The 17,544-nt window shown below is 37.6% G+C and overlaps 1 protein-coding gene across 9 annotated transcripts in view; it reads right to left on the bottom strand.

Annotated features, from left to right (window-relative positions):
- The window catches only part of PLCB4 (phospholipase C beta 4), a 400,724-nt gene that overhangs the window by 71,080 nt on the left and 312,100 nt on the right, over positions 1-17,544 (bottom strand). For all 9 annotated transcript variants that reach the window (XM_074318158.2, XM_074318162.2, XM_074318160.2 and 6 more), the window contains 10 exons: positions 15,791-16,001; positions 14,713-14,806; positions 14,419-14,498; positions 13,737-13,821; positions 11,070-11,160; positions 8,394-8,489; positions 3,660-3,760; positions 3,041-3,076; positions 788-929; positions 60-144 (listed from right to left, as the gene is read on the bottom strand). In XM_074318158.2, the coding sequence (XP_074174259.2) occupies positions 60-144; positions 788-929; positions 3,041-3,076; positions 3,660-3,760; positions 8,394-8,489; positions 11,070-11,160; positions 13,737-13,821; positions 14,419-14,498; positions 14,713-14,806; positions 15,791-16,001 (1,021 nt within the window). The remainder of the gene's footprint in view (positions 1-59; positions 145-787; positions 930-3,040; positions 3,077-3,659; positions 3,761-8,393; positions 8,490-11,069; positions 11,161-13,736; positions 13,822-14,418; positions 14,499-14,712; positions 14,807-15,790; positions 16,002-17,544) is intronic.

The raw sequence follows: 17,544 nt of genomic DNA, 5'->3' as shown, positions 1-17,544 counted from the left end.
TATTTTAGACACTCCCCAAAGTGCACCAACCATTCATTCCACTTATTCCATAAGGATACTTCACAAATTCAATTGCGTGTGTCTTCAAGTAGCCTAGACCGACTGACTCATTAAAAGAAGACATGTTATAATGAATATTGCGTTCTGTAAAGAAAAGCAAAGATGCACTCAGAAACCCTGTCATCAAACCCTCACAGAAAGACAAGCAATAAATATAATTACACCCTGAATCATGAAGCTTTGCAGGCAGATGTTCCATTATCTTATCAGTAGCTCCTACTTTCATTAATGTCCTGCAGATGGTGACAGCTGACTTTAAAAAAAAGTGTGATGAATTAAATTTGGAGTCATTAAGCAAATTATGTGTACACGATTGCCACACACAACCACCCTTGAAATATGTATATTTGATGATGATGATGACGACGATGGTGGTGGTGGTAGTGGCAGCTTCTGTAGCCCAGACATAATTATGACGTTATAAAATACTTTCTACATTTTTGGAGACCAGCTCTGATGAAAAGTGGTCTTACGAAATACATTGAATGCAGTAGGCTACCCTCTTCATGTGTTAACAAATCCAGTCTGTCAGAGCCACCCTGTGGATGATGGAGGGAATGACATCATAAATGCCATCATATGCCAAAGACATGTGGTCTGTGAAACAAAAAACAAGGCAAGGAACAGTCCCATGCCCAGAAAATGGCTACATGTCAGATCACAGCTCATCAGCATAACAACAGAAAAGCAGACAAAAAAGGCAATAGCATTTAACCTTTGGTGTTACCTTCAGCCACATGGAAACCTTGAAACTTTACGGGCTGTGCATAGTTGATCATTGTGGACAAATACGGATGGATATTGGTGGTAGCACCTACATATTTATAAGATGCCATCCACGCCTGCTCATCTTCTACAGTAACCAGGCCCTGCAAGCACAAGAAGGGAAGAGGGGTGTGGAGGACTTTAGCGGGACTCACACACATATGCTAAAGACTTCATCACCTATGACAATTTACACACATACAGCTTGAAAGATAAAGACGCTTTTCTTCCTCAATTATGCCAAAGGCTCATTTTAAAAGTTAATGTCTACTGTGCGCGAAATAATCCAAAAGGAGGTAATAAAATGTTAAGCTTATCTTACATTTTTAGGACACTGTTCAGATTTTCAAATGATTTTAACATATTCCAGAAACTACACTGAGGTTCACAGCAATGTTATGAAATATATTTATAGCAAGAATTATTCCTATTTTCACAAATGGAGGCACAAAGTGAAAAAGAGTTATTCTCCAACTTTTGTGTTCATCAGAATCCCCGGGAGGGCTTATTAAAACCCCAAGTGCTTGGGGCCTGCCCTCAGAGTTTCTGGAATGAATCTAGAGTGAGGCCCAGGAATTTGCATTTCTAACTAGCTTCCAAGTGACAATGATGTACCTGGTCTGGGGACCACACTGCTTAACATTGCTCTAGAATGTAAGCCACATACGTAAGTAGCTTATGGTATTTAAAAAAAAGCACGAGGTTATTCTTAAAATCATCTGATGACCTACTATATATATAGGAAACTTAAGTTGTCCTATTGAAATAGAAATTTCATTATTTTGCATAGAGGAAAAAAATCAAAATTATTTGAGTTAATTTCTTGGTAAATTTGAACAAAATCAACAACAAAAATACTGCCTTCAAAAGTAAGCAATATTTTGTGGCGGACTCTGAAAAGCTAAATTTCCTGTATAGATTGTTACAGGTGGATAAACTGCTTAGTCATGTGAATCAATTCATTAGTTAAAAAAATGGTCAGACCATTTGTTTGTCTTATTTGACTTGACATTCTAAATCATCAAACCGATTTCACCAATAAACTCATGACATAAATGTCAAACAATGTAACTTACTGCAGTTTTTAAAGTCATTTTTTCACATGTCCGGACTCCCCACATAAAGGCAGAGACCATGTCTGATTCTTTTCTTGTGTGTTTAATGATAATTAGTAACACCAGTATCACATGTTGGGCACCGGGCTGAATTCCTGCATTCACAACTTTATCACTGTCAGTAATCATGCGTAGTAAGAATCAGTCCTACCCAGCTACCCATTGACCATATGAGAAGACTGAGGCCTTAAGGATTAACATAACTCAGTCACAGCCACTTAGCTAATAAACAGCAGTGACCAAAGGTTAATCTGTCCTTTGTTGACCCCAATATCTCATGATATTCTACGAGAGGAGAATTTTCACAAACACCTTGAAGGGAACTGGGATCAGCCCTATATCCATAATTACTCCAGACTTAACATTTAGACGGTAAGAAGATCCAAATAAGATAGGAACACATAGCTACCACAGTAGTATTTTCTGATGCTCTGAAGTGTGGGAATCAAATTACAAGGCAAATTTCTGCCTGGACGGCCACTACTGTAACAAACCATGGACATTTACCAAATAAGACCACTTTGATATCACGAGGAACTTTGAAGGGGAGAAGAGAAAATAAAGCTGGAACTTTCCTTTCCTTACAATAAAGTCAATACCTAATAATGTCAAATAAATTCCTAGAATGTGTACAACGTGAAATTAACTAACGATCTCTCAGAATGTCAAAGTAGTTGGAATCAAGACTGCCTTCCTATTTCACTACAATATGGATTTGCTGACCTAGTAGGTCATTTGTATTTTCAAATCCAGCGTATTGATGATTATGTACGCCTATTCTAGGAATGAAATCTCTACTCCCAGCTAAGAAAATGCCTAACTGCACTAAACACTTATTTTTAGGAAAATTATCATTTTTACCTACCCTAGTCTTGGGATTTTAATCATTTCATAACTGCGATTAATTCTTTCTTTTGAAGATTCTTATAATTAGATGCATCAAGCATATAAATATCATACCCATAAACAGTAAGCCTGACATTCCATGAGGTGGGGGAAGATAAGAGTGAAAACGTTTGGCACAAAAATGGTCAGTATTAGAGGGCCACATACCATGTCTTACAACGAAAACAAAATGCACAAGGAAATTATTTTCTTACCTTTTTGTTGTTTTCATGTTCGAGGTCATCAGAAGCCTTAATTAGAGAATGAAAATAATTTGTTTACTTTCTCCAAAGGGCAGCATTGAAAATGTATCAGCCACACACACACACACCCATATATTTCAATAAATATAGGTACATTTGTTTTTCTATTTATTTAAGATAGAAATTTATTGATGACATAAAGACATGGACGAAAGTGAATACTGAAAAGATATGACAGCCTAATTGTCTCATGTAACAGAAAAACTAATGTTAATGCTATCTCCCACCTTTGTTCACCTAAGAGCCTTGCTAACAGTGATTTAATTAGTGACTCTGTCAAGGGCTAGGGAAATCATAAATGTGGTCACCTCCCCTGATATGTAAAGGGAAGCAAGCATGAATGACCACCCTTCAGCAATTCAATACTCATGTCTGGGTATCGGTAAAGGCTTTATGTAGTAATGCAGCATGAAGGTAAGTACTGAGTATTAGCAGACATCTGGTCACCCAATTTCAAAGGGTCATTATAGGCTACCTTATTCCCTTATAGTGGTGACATTTCTAAAATGTCCTAACTAGCAGATACTGCCTCTTGAGAGTCATGAAATAGGGGGGACACCAAGACTCTGACCTTCTTGACACTGTTCGCAACAGCTTCCTTGTGACCCAAGTCGTCTGCAGAAAGTTCATTTCCAAATTTGTATTCAGGGTGAGCTTCTTCCTCTTGCTCAGCTGCATGAAAGACAAAAGGAAAACCCATGAAGCCAAATTATTACCAAGCAGTCAGACCTTCTCCATAATCTTGGGTGAATGTAAGCATTTTCAGAGGAAAAGGAAGATAAAAGAAAATGGAAACATTTGAATATGCAAACTTTTTTCCTCAAATAAAACTCTCACTAAACTCTTATCTACCTACTCAAGGTCAAACAGCATATGTTGTTATTTATTATTAATATTTCTTCTGCATGTAGCATGGCATTTCACATGCTTGATTCTGAATACATTTTTCTTACGTTAATGATTATTTCCATCCCAGGACACTAACCCTAAAAATTAAAGCCTCAAGCACCTCAGGAATATCTGTGGCTCATAGGGAGATATTTTGGTCTTGTTTTCTTTCGAGAAAACAAGAAGAAGGTACACGAAAAGGAAAATACATTTATAATTTTGAAAAAGGAGACTAAAATGTCCACTTGGATTTTATGGGCATAATGACTTGTGGCCTGGAGTGGTGTGATATAAAAAAAGAAAGAACTTGGAAGGGTTGTATTGCTCTTGTAAATCATTTGTCAAATCTGGCTCAGGTTTAAAAGACTCTGAAGTCATTCTGTGGGCGCATGTTAGTAGAGGAGCAAGGGGTGGATGCCAAGCAAAGGGACTGCACAGGAGCGTAGCCCAGGCTGTGACAGGAGGCGCAGAAATACTCAGTCCTGGTCCAGGCAAGTGACAAGAACTCTGGTATCCACCCAAGTCGCCCATAGTAGAAAAAAGGTCACCCACTGGAAAATGAGCCACATACTGGCACGAGATCTGGATTCCCATGATCCCCATTCTGCAAGAGCTCCCAGGTAAAGACTTTGCCTAAAAACTGGCCAGCATCAGCAGAAACCCACGGGCCTCAGGACAAGGGCAACAGAAATCTACAGTGTCACAACACAGGGCATGAGGGACCCTTAATGGGAAAAAAAATAAGTGAAATAATTTCTAAGTATGGACTCACAAGGGCAGACCCAGAAGAATTAGAGACTTTTTTGAAAAAAGCATTTTTAAAATGTGCAATGGAGAATTTGAGAATAGGAGTAAATGAAAACTATTTCCTTGATTCTAAGATGCATATACCACACCCCCCCCCGCCCCTTTCCATTTGTCTGGCACTGAAATGTATCCTTCAATTGATGGTATCTTAAAAATAACTGGAAGCATTTTTCTTTCTTAGTCATAATAAAATATTGATGTCTTTCAACTGATGGTATCTTGGATTCAGAATTTGAGGGATTATTTTTCGCAAGGTACTATTGCAGGCATGAGATGAAGGTGAGGCAAGAAAGACCCTTCTTCTCTGGCACAGATGACGGGATAGTCTGGAGGCAGATTATTAACACACACACACACACACACACACATTCACACACACACTCACACACACAGCCTCACACACAACAAAAACAAAAACAAAAACAAAAACAAAAACAAAAACAAAACAGTAGGTCATATAGGCTTTGGGCAGGAAAAAAAGAATTTGAGTAGCTAGAATAGGTCTTAAAATAATGTACTCTAGTGTCTTCACTTAACAGATGAGGAAACAGATTCAGAGATATGATTTGACTTGTGAGGTCACACAGTAAGATATGGACCTAGATTTTTCCAGATTCTTAGCAGAATGCTCTTAACATGACACTGGGTTTTCATGACCTACAATCTGTAATCAAGATGTTGAAACTTCCTGCCATCACTATTAAGTTTCCATTTCATACATCTCTAGTCTAACCTGCCCAGCCAGATGTACACTACACTACTTAAAATCAACGGTTGCATCCCAAACAAGTGGTAGAAATGTAATAACTACTTTAAGTGTTGTATGAATGAATGCTTTCATCTCTTGAGTGTGCAAGTATGCACAGACATACCCACAACCACATACAATTCCGGTGTTCCCCACTGCTCGGCTCACAGTTCTGGAGCCACGTGTCCTTCTGAATCTGAATCCAGCTAATGAAGGGACATATGCTTTCACTGACTGACAGCCTGTTCTATTTCTACAGCCTCCAGGCAGACCTGTCCTCTTGAACTATGCTTGGTTTCCCCTTGCCTGCTGTGTCAAAGTATTTACATTAGAGACTCTAGTCATTCATGTATAGCATTCCTGGATCATACTGTGATACCAGGGTAATTACAGCCAATTGGTACCCCAGAACTAAGGTATTACTGAGGGAACCTAACAATCAAATATATAACTGGGATAGCAGGAACCTCTGTGCCTTTAAAGAGAAATTCAAGTGGATGATTCTATCCTCTCAGTTATTCCTACATGTGTACTATCTCACAATGATTATTTCTATTAAAATTTAACCAAAATCTCAAGTATATTTTGAACTAACATGACAGCCACTAGAGGTATACATTTTTTGTCTATAGGAATAATGAACATATACATAACATTTGGGAAACATATTGACCCTCATTTTACATGAGTGTATGTGCTCAGAAAATTTCACATCTGTGACTTTCATCAGTTATATTCTTTCTCATTTAAAACATTTTTTAACAACCATTTTGCATATCTGTATTTTCTTCATATTCCTGTATATTAGAAGGGCAGTATTGTAAGACAATTCTAGGATTGAATCTTAGTCCCCCTTCTTCCCAGCTGTGGGATCATGTGTACAATATGTTACCTCTCTAAGCTTCAGTTTCCTCATCTAAAAATGAGTGTAATAATAGTTATTTCATCAGGCTTCATAAAGATCAGAGGAGGCAGTGATGTAAACTGCTTGATCCTCAGTTGGCACAGTTAGTACAACAAGGGTAGTTGTTATGATTTTTTTCTTGTTAATTTATTCCATTATTCTGCAGATTGTTTTACTGGTATCTAGTATCTAGTAATGCCTTCACATTTTTGAATACCATCTTGAAACATAAGCTAAAAAACTGTTTTCACCTAATATTCATCTTTTCAAATTTAAAAGTATTTTACAAACCTTTTGAAATACAATTTTTTGCAATATTTTATTCTTAAATCTTGTTTAGGTTTATTATTTGCAAAAAAAGTGAAATAATATAACAGGCTTTGTGTCAGTCTGTATTTTCCAAAGACAGCTGCAAAAACATCTGCCCTCCCACTTGTTCTTCTACAATGTGATCTTGTCTCTCACCTACCTCCTCAAATTTGGGTGGGCCCTACGATTGGTTTGATGAATAACAGAGAGGAAGTGATAATGTCCCAGTTCCAGGCACATACTGCTCCATCTAGCAACTTGGCCACCATGCTGTGAGAAGCCCAACCACATGGAGAGGCCACATGGGGATGCTCTGGTCAGTAGGCCCAGCTGAGCTCCCAGCAGACAACTGCCAGCCACATCAGTGACCCATCTTGGACAACTGGTCCAACTGAACCTTTAGTTGACTCCAGCCTCAGATGTTATCTGCCAGCCACTGCATGAGAAAGCTAAGGGAAAACCACCAACCCGAGCCCAGGTGATCCACAGAACTATGAGAGAAAATAATAGTGTTGTTTAAGCCTCTAAATTTTGGGATGATTTGTTACACAGTAATAGATAAACATAATAGGCATTAATTGAATAATATTAGAAATCTTTGGCCTCCTAGGTCATCCTGCCATCTAAAACATATGAAAGTAAGTCATTATGATTTTTCTCTGGGAGTGGAGTTGAACCCATGATTTGCACATGCAACATAAACCACTGTTATGAAGTCTGTTCTATAGTTAGAAGTCTTTATTAAGGGGTTGTAAATAAGATTAGTTAATTATCACAGCATTCAGGTTTTTTTACCTATAACATCAAAGTTTGCTAAATCTACTCTTGAATTTTCTAAAATCTACTCTTGCATTTCAGAAGTTTATGCAACAAATGAAGAGGGTTTCTACAAGTATTTCTAAATCATGTAGCCCAAAGCCACTATATAAATTCAAGGCACTGTCTAACCGATAAGACACACAATGCAAGTCCAAATCATTTTGTTAATCAAGTCTCATGATACATAATGAACAAATAATTTTCTAAAAACATTCCAAACCTCTCAAAAGACCCATTTAAAACCAAACATTATGATTGTGGCTATATGGCCAAGGTAAAATAGAAGCTAATAGCAAATATGCAAATATTTTAAGCAAGGCTGCCATTGTTAAAATTATCATCTATATAGAGAGTTCTGATGAGCTGGTTATTTGAATGAATTTGAACTTGAAATTTTAATATTGGCTTTGAGTGTCCAATTCCTTTTGTGTGTGCACACAAACCAATCATTTACTTGAGGGTCTCTACCCATGATCCTTTCCTTTTAACTTGCCTTACTAATACCATCATCACTAACAACACTAAAGTTCATGTTCTTCTATAGTAAGTGTTTCTATAATAAGTGCTTCAGGGAGTCTGGTTGTGAATTTCTGCTGAACAGCTAAAGGTACAACAGGAAGAGCGATGACCAAGTCACTCAAATTTAGCTCCTAGGTAAAATGGAAATAATCCTATTTGGAAAAATACCAAAATATTAAGTTTGATGCATGAATACATACCTATTAAAAATTAAAATGTCACATTGTATAAACGGGCCCATTCATGTCATTCTTATTTTTAAAACAGTATTTTTGTGACATGTAAACTAATAAAAAACAAAAACAACTCACCACTTTCTACTTCCTCTTCATTATCATCCTCTAAGATGCTAACTGGGGCAGCAGTTTCTCCAGCTTCCATCATGCTTTTCAAAGCTTCAAGCTGCTCTGTTATTAAAATCAAACAAGATGGAGAAGGTGATTCACGATATGAAGTACAGCGTAGGGAATACAGTCAATGGAATTGTAACAGCTATATACGATGTCAGAGGGATAGTAGATTGGGGGAAGGGAGTAATAGTTAGACATTTGTAATAGTTAGACATTTACACCCACTTTGTTATCACTTTGTGAGGGGTGTAAATCTCTAGTACATTGTTTCATGCACCTGAAACTAATAAAAAAAAAAAAATAAATAAATAAAATAATAGAAGGAGAAAGTGACAGATGTTACGTCACTTAGAAAATCTGGGCTTTCAGATCGACAGGAAATGTATTATCATGACTCCTACTGGTGACGTTCCTAAGGCCACTGTCTCACCCAGTCCTGGTGACTGAACTGAAGGAATATGCAACAACTACATTATCTACAAGTGATGACGAACTACTGGAATATGGGCGAATTACTCAAATTTGTGGTCACTGGTTTGAGAAGGGGGGCTCAATCATCGTGAAAAACTTAAGTCTTAATAACAAAAGCCCATCATTTGGTGAACAATTAAGGTGAAGTGACAGAAAAGAAACATGCCCATTGGAGAGTGACAAAATTTCTAGAAAATATACTTATAAGTTATACAACCAGGGTTATTATCCTAATATATAAAAAACCTTTATAAGTCAGTAAGATAAAGACAAATGAAATAATTTTTAAAATGGAAAAAAGGGAGTAAATCATAAATAATGATATATAAACAAACTAGTTATCAAAAAGATACAAATAAAAAATTAAAGCACCATTTTTCTTCTATTATTGGGCAACATATGAAAGATGACCAAGAGCCATCATTAAGAATACTGCTAGGAAACAGGCAGTCTCGTATATTGTGGTCAGAGTGTAAATTGGTTCAACTTTTCTGAAAGGCAGTATAACAAGATCCATCCTAATATAAAACGTGTATCTGCTTTGGCCAACCAACTCTAATTGTACCACTTGATTCCAAGAGAAGGTTGCACAAATGTACAAAATGAACATTCAGGCATGTTTATCGTTGTTGTTTTCATAGTAATGGGAATCCATTACCTTGGGACTGGTCAAATTATACCATATTCCACATAATAAACTCTGTATATGAAGTCGGACAGTTAAGTTCACGAACTCATTCTAGAAAAAGTGTTATATACGTCATTGCTGAATATCGCTATGGTCACCTTCGAAGCACGCCCCTTCGGAATCTATGCACCGATACCAGTGCCTAGTGCACCCTTTAAAGCAATTTTGGAACTCTTTTTCTGAAATGGCCATTAGAGCTGTCATCATATTACCCTTGATGCCCTGAATGTCATCAAAATGTCTTCCTTTCAATATTTCCTTTATCTTCAGGTAAAGAAAGAGAAGTCATTGGGGGCCAGATCAGGTGAGTAGGGAGGGTGTTCCAATTAGTTATTTGTTTACTGGCTAAAAACTCCCCCACAGACAGTGCCGTGTGAGCTGGTGCATTGTCGGGATGCAAGAGCCATGAATTTTTGTCGAAAAGTTTTAAGTCGTTTAACTTTTTCGCGCAGCCTTTTCAGTACTTCCAAATAGTAAACTTGGTTAACAGTTTGTCCAGTTGGTACAAATGCATAATGAATAATCCCTCTGACATCAAAACAGGTTAGCAGCATCGGTGCAACAAGTTCGTGAACTTACTTGTCTGACCTCGTAGTGTTTCATACATTACAATTAAAGTTACGATGTAGATTTATATCTTTCTGCATGTAAGCATACTTAATTGGTTGCTTTAAAAATAATAAAAATTTAGTAATTTAACATGATCCCAGTTTTGTTAAAAATGTTTGTATATGTCTAAACATGTGCATGTGTATATATATCTAGACTACATGTATCTTGTGTAAAATACATGAATTTAGGGCTATTTTATTAGTTTCTTATACTTTTTGTTGTTTTCATTTTCCTATGACATAATTGCTTTTGTAATAAAAACTATAATATATGTAATTAACATTTTTAATTTAGAATATCTAGGGGAATAAAACAATGCAATCATACCAATATATGATGCTACTAATTTATTGAACTGAGATTTGCTGGAAGAAAATATTTTCAAAGAAAACGTTCTAGGAAAATGCAGGGGAAAATGTCCATATAAAATCATTTCTCTCTCAATCTCTCTCTCTCCACACATACATACACACATTCATACTCTCATCTTTACCTAGGATCCCTGGATATGTATGTATCACATGGGCAAACTGCAAAGGGAAACTTTTAAAGAGGAGTTTAGGTGTATAAAATGATAAAATGATAGTTCCTTGTATCGTGATAATTTCTAAAATGTCTCTTTCAGCTTATTCTCACTTCTCCTCGGGATCCCTTCAAATTCTGTTATATGAATATACTTGTCCCACTGCAGAAATGAACTGACGCAGAAATTAAACTTAAATGTAAATATGGCAACTTTGCTCTGATCAGTATATGTAGCATCACTAAAATCAGTGGTTTTAAAATATATTTCATTGTAGATAGCTTAACTGTCCAAATATACAATGTATGTATGCTTCCATCATAGATGCATGTATTTGACTTACTTTGTTCAACCTCAGGTTTCAGCCGTTTATTTTTGATGAGTATTTTTCTTTTGAGGTCATTGGGGGATGGCAAGGGCCTGCCTGGTTCCAGCTAGAGAGAAACAGAAAAGGCTGAATTAATGACAGGTTGTGCTTCTCCATTCTCATTACCAGCCCACAATAAGCATGGAGGCCTGTGAGTTATACCACCCATGTCCACTAGATGGCAGTCAGCACAGTTTTATGTTTTCATTTCCCAACTCAAATTAGCCTATAGTATCCAACTTTGCCTTATACTAGTATTGTGGCAGACTTGACATCCACACAGTCTCCAGGCTATGCAGAGCTGCTCCACTTTCCCTAGTGGAGCTGGTTCTGACCTGTGGTGGTGTTGGGGGAGGGGCTCCTCTTCAACCTCAGGCCTTGCTCCTTTTAAGTACTAGCTGGTCAAGTACAAAGGATCATTGTGCCAGCTGGGGTCAGAACTGGCTTTCCCAACCATAAGTCAGGAGTCTCCCCTGATCCTCCCAAGTGTTGGGCTGTACGGTAAGCCAGTAGGCTGATCCAACCTCAACACTGGGACTGTGGTTTTGTTGGTTCAATAAAGGAATCAAGAAGAGAGTGGTCCTAACTACTGAAACCTGACCTCTACTTTGCTCTCATTTGCTTGGACTTATGTCTGCAAAGGAAATGGTCCCTTCTCCTATTACCTCTGATTCATATAAGTGTGCCATATCTAGTCATCCATTCCGTACTCCCCCATCCATCCATCTATATACCCACCCACCAACCCATCCAGGCCTCCATTCATTTTCAAAAGTAAATTTTAAACTACTTCTTAATGCAAGGCACTGTGCATTCCTACATCTGTGTTGCCTCGAAATTTTGCTGAAATTTTGCTTCCTTTGAGAAGCCTATCGTAACTGGTCCATTTCCAAGTGATCGCTCTTGAACCTGGATAAGTCTAATAAATATTTAACACAGCATAGGCCAACTTCTTTTTCAGTTATGTTTTTACATTTGTGCCCTGTGCGCCGCCCCCTCCCCAATATTGAAAGGTCTTTAGTTCAGGGAGCAGGTCTTACTCTCACTTATAATACCTATGCTTCCCACAGCACCTTTAACGTATGTGCATATCACTTCACAAAAAATACAGTGGTCTTTCCACAACAGCAAGCACTTAAGTACAGCCCCCAAAATAAACAGAGGGCCTAGGTAAAAAAATATAGAATAAAAAAATCAGGGATGTTTCTTAGTTTGGGTTCCCTTGGAATCAGTCTCTGAGGTAAGGATTAATGCACCCGTAGTAGTTTATTTGGGAGGCTGTCCCAGGAAACTCCAAGAGGAGCAGAAAAGTAATAAAAAGAAGATAGGCAGCCAATCAATGGTGTGTTATGAGGCAAGTTATCACTGTGGGCAACTGGAGTGCCATCCTGCTGGGGAACCCTGGGGGCGGTGGAGAACATATGCTCAGAGTTATCCCTCCTGGGGAGTAGGGAGCATGGGGTGGGGGTGTTAATTCTCTGGCACTTCTAGCCTTTCTTTCACATGTAGGCAGAGCAGGCTCCAGTGACCAGGGCAAAAGCTACAGGCGCTGGCACTCAGCTGGAAGTCAGGCCAGGACACAGGGAAATAGGAAGTGCTGCATGAACATGGACAGGGCGTCTGCAGCTATGGCTTCAATAAACTGAAGAGAATCAGGGGTGGGTGCAAAGGATGCAAATACCCTTGTCTCTTATATTTTTTTCAGCTCCCATAGATGACTTCTGAAAAACTCATTGTTCAACTACATGATGTGTTCACAGGTAACACAAAGCACCTTTCTTCCCGTTAGTCATTGTAATGTTCTACTGCCACCTCATTCTACCATGTTTGGGCCCATCAGCTGCTTGCCAATAGTGGGGCAAAATATTTTACTACTGCACAGTGTTCTATTACTTTAATTCCATTAGCTCTCTTGCTACTCATAACATCTTTGACAGTGGATCTTAACATTTAGGTTCATGGATCTTTGTGATGAACTCTCTGGAATCTTTGTATACAAAAGAAATTGTATGCAGTTAGAATGAGTTCACAGACCCCACAAAGCCTATCTATGGGCCACAGTTTAAAAAGTCTTTGCTTGACGAAGAAATTAGCAGATGTAAACATGAAGCTCAAAAGATGTCCATATAACATTGCCCAAGTATTTATTTTGGAGTTGGGAACTTGAACTTCAGGCTTCTGTGACTTTAATCTGTGAACTTCCTGTGTGTGCTGAACCCTAAATGCACATTTGATTCACCTGGAGAGCGTTTAAAAAACTTGGGGCAATTAAGTCAGAATATCTGAGTGGGTCCCTCTTAAAGATATTTTTAACAGTTCCCCCAGGTGGTTCTAACATATAACTAAAGTTGAGAATGACTGCGGAGTCTAGACTCTTGGCCAGTGGGCACTTTATGAAATTTTAGGAAAGAGATCTCAGAAACCACAGACTCCAATATCTTCCGAATTAAATTGAACCAGATGTTTATTTTATGTCTCTCTCTACACATCCCTCTGAAGCACAATGAAAGCTTTCTGTACCAATGAATTTAAATAAATATGGAGATCTTTAGCATTAGTCCTCCAGAACTACTTGACCCCTTAGAAATGAATTTCAAAACAAATCCATTCATGTTAGAAATATGGTTAGCTAAAAATACCTACTGGATGTGATTCAAGTGCTTGTTTCAACAGGAGATCTCCAAATAGATCTTCGCAATATTTGGACATCTTGTACTGTTGATATTTGCTGGAGAGAAAGAACTGGCATTTGTAAATTCAAACATCCATTAACTGTCCAAGAATAAGAAACACTCATTCCTAGGCAATTAAAAACGCCCACACTACAGAATGCACGATTGTCCCCTTGATATTAATGTAAGATGTACTGTTACATACCACAAACTTGAACCAGTGTTGTTTAAAAAAGAAGTAGAATTTGCCCCCAAACTAAGAGACGGTAAACAGAATAAAAAATGTCTTCCAAGTTCATAAAGTCTGATTTTAAATATACTGCCAAATCTTCCAACTCAATGGAACTTGGAGTAAGGTGTCCTGATCTCTGCTTTTTGTTTAGAGGAAGCATCTCTAAACATACACATAGGATGACTTTGGGTTTTGTTTTGTTTGGGGGTTTTTTTGGAGGTGGGAGAGTAGTGGTTTGAGTTTTCTTTCTTTCTGTCTCCTTTCTATTTTTTTTTTTTTTTTTTTTTTTTATAAGACTGACTATGTGTTGCGTAAGACAAAACAAACTATTGGGTTGTTTAAAAAAAAAACTAGAGCAGGAGTGGGGAATGAGGATCAGGAAATAATGCTTAGAGACTTGGAGTAGAATTAATCATTATACCTGCAGTGATTTTCAAAGGAGAGAATTACAGGATATTCAGATGTGACAAATGCAGTTTCCTTGATGGCTTGAATAACATCCTTTAAAGAAAAAAGAGTGTTAATGAGAGAGAAGAGAACAAATTTTAAGGCACCTGAAACCAATCACAGACTACTTTGAGCTTTTCAGAAAGCCAATTGTGGCAATTCAGGCCTGGAGAACCCATTTACCCTGAAACTACTACCAGTCGAATCCCCCGTGGTTAGAGCCACAAGAGTTTGGAAAACCCTATGGCTATGTAATTTTAAAACTTACCTTAAAAAGGATATCTGTACACATTGCTTTCCCATGAGTTATTATCGGTTCTTGGTCTTCACCTTTTCCATCCCAACAGTCAAGTTCGACACATCTAGAAACATAGTGAAATTATAATATTGAACCCTAACAATAAAACAGTGTGTGTACAAAGTAAAGGAAAAGACACCAAAACAAGTTGTTTTCTGACAGAAGTGGAGAATGGAATGAATTAAGTAACAGGATTATTTTATGGAATATTCTGGTTTAAATCACATTACTCTCTTCATCAGCTCAGTGTCATCCAAAAGGCACTGTCAAAGATTAAAAGAGACTTCAGAGATATCACAACCAGTGTGGTTCTGGATGAAATCCTAGTTGTGACAAAGCCACAAGAAAGGACAACTTGGGGGCAACTGGGGAAATTTGAATATGGGCTAGGTTTTAGACAAGGTTAAAGAATAATTTTTAAGGTGGGATGATGTTACTTAGGCCATAAAGGAAAACGTTCTCATTGTTTCAGTGATTCGTAATCAAGTATTTAGAGACAGAAGTCCTGATATAGCTGATTTCTTTTAAAGTATTTCCATACTAAAGAAAAAAATAGTGGGTAAAAAAATAAAATATTGGTTACTAATAACCAAGAAAAAAATCATAATGTAATTACATTTCTTATTTTTCACTTTCAGCATTTTTGTCATATTTTAAACCTTTGCCAATTTCTGTAAAAGGAAAACAATGTTCAATAATCTTTATTCTCAGAAAATGAAAATTTAGAAGTTTTAACATTAAGTAAAGCTAACTTTGCAAGTGTCTATCTATGACCAATAGAAAACCTAGCATGACTTCTTAAAATATGCATGTTTTTTTTTGTTTTGTTTTTTTGCAATTTTTGGAGGATATTTCAAATTTACAGTAGAAAATATCTTTTGACCCACAGGAGGCCTCTAGACTGTTCTGGAACAGATACTGTCCTTCCTTTCTCACGGTTAAATGACCATCGTAATTTAAGAGAAGGACCAATTTTGACAATTACTTCCTTTTTTTTCAGCAAAGGCATCGTATACAAAAAACACAATTGCCATCTTGAGTTTCTGACCTGCACCCAGCCAGGAGAACCTGTCTGTACATTTCTACTGAAGACTTCCCGCCAAACTGTCGGCCCGTGAGATAGGTGTTGTGGGAAGAACTGATGAAGTAGTGAGCCAGAGGATGGTCCATTTCTTGGTACAGTTCTAAACGATCTAGGAAGACGGGGGCATTTTCATCTGACATCAGATATCTGCAAAACCCATCACTCGATATGAGGCCTAGGGAAAAAAAGAATATCTTAGTAGACCTGTGGCTCTAAAGATACACATCTCGTGTTTTATTCACGGAAGCTGAGGCAGCTTAAACAGGACGAGTCCAAACGTCTTCATAGTCTCTTTCCCAAGACACATCATTTTTCAGAACTCGGACAACATAACATAGTTGCACATTATAAGTAACCTAATGCATTCCACAAAGAGGTAGCATTCTGCTTTTATGTCTACGATGGCAGAGCACACAGTTCCCCAAGTTCAGAAGCATAGCGACAGGAGCTGTGGTGACCAGGAGTCAAGGGGACACCATCTTTCTGCCTCTGCCACTCACTCCTTATGCTCCAGAGTCTCAGCTTCCTCTTCTGTCAAATGGGGGGAAATACTGGCAACACCTGCTGTCCAGGCCTAACATGATGGCAAATGACAATACATATAAGAGGTGCTCTTAAAAAACTGGGATGCAGACAACTGTGAGGCATTATTGTTCTCCCCAGATTGGAGAAGGAATTAGTGGCCTTTCTGGATTTAAACAATTCGATTTTCTGATTTTATCTAAAAGGCAGGGTATGGAACTAGTGAGAAGAGATTGCAAAGGTCATTGAAATATGGTCCCAAGAGCCCCTGTTCATTTGTCACGCCTTTCTGACATGGGGACAGGGTCCACGGTAACTGCAGGAGAGGCGACCAATATTTCTCCATCTTCTCCTATCCTATCAGTCATTACAGCTTCAGCTTTTGTTTTTATTTAAACATTTGCAAGTTATGAACAGATTTTAAGCATACAGAACAATACAGATGATAGCATAAGAAATAGCCATAGACCAACACCACAATTTTCTCAGATCTTAACATTTTACTTCATTTGCTCAACATTTTTAAAAGGTATATATAACTACAGATTCCTTGGAAGCACCCTGTGTACCCCACCCTCAATTCCATCTTTCTACTTCATGGTAGACAACCACTACCCTAGTTTTTGTGTTTAACATTCCCCAAATGGTTTTGTAACATCACTACATATGCATTTATCCAAACAATAGGTAGTTTTGAATATTAAAAAAAAATTATATACAAGATATGCCACTACCTGCATTTGCAACTTGCTATTTTTACTCTGTATTTTCTTGGGACTTATCCAGTTAATATAAGTACCTCTTCTTCATTTATTTTTCACTGAATAATGTATAGTAGTATGTAGTATACGGAATGTACAGTAGTCCATATGTGAATATATCGGTTTATTATCATCCAGTTGATGGATACTTAGATAAAAATTTGTGTCTCTATCTCCATACATTCATTCTAAGAGCAAGTGCTTTTTGAGGCATTGAGATAGATATAGTGATAGAAGAAACACACAAGTCCTGCCTTCATGAAACTCATATTATGGGCAAAATAACAAATAAATTAACACACAAATATAATGCAATGTCGTGAGAGTGCTAGAAGGAAATAGAAAGCAGGGAATAAAAGTGATAGAGAAAGACCAAGGGGCTGTGTTAGATATGTGGTCCCAAAAGCTGTTCTGAGGTCATCACACTCACGCATG

Source organism: Rhinolophus sinicus, chromosome 13 (assembly GCF_057876585.1).
Source record: "Rhinolophus sinicus isolate RSI-liver-muscle chromosome 13, RSI-T2T, whole genome shotgun sequence".
Taxonomy (NCBI): domain Eukaryota; kingdom Metazoa; phylum Chordata; class Mammalia; order Chiroptera; family Rhinolophidae; genus Rhinolophus; species Rhinolophus sinicus.
The sequence above is the reverse complement of the archived record's forward strand: the minus strand, read 5'-3'. Positions and strand labels throughout refer to the sequence as shown.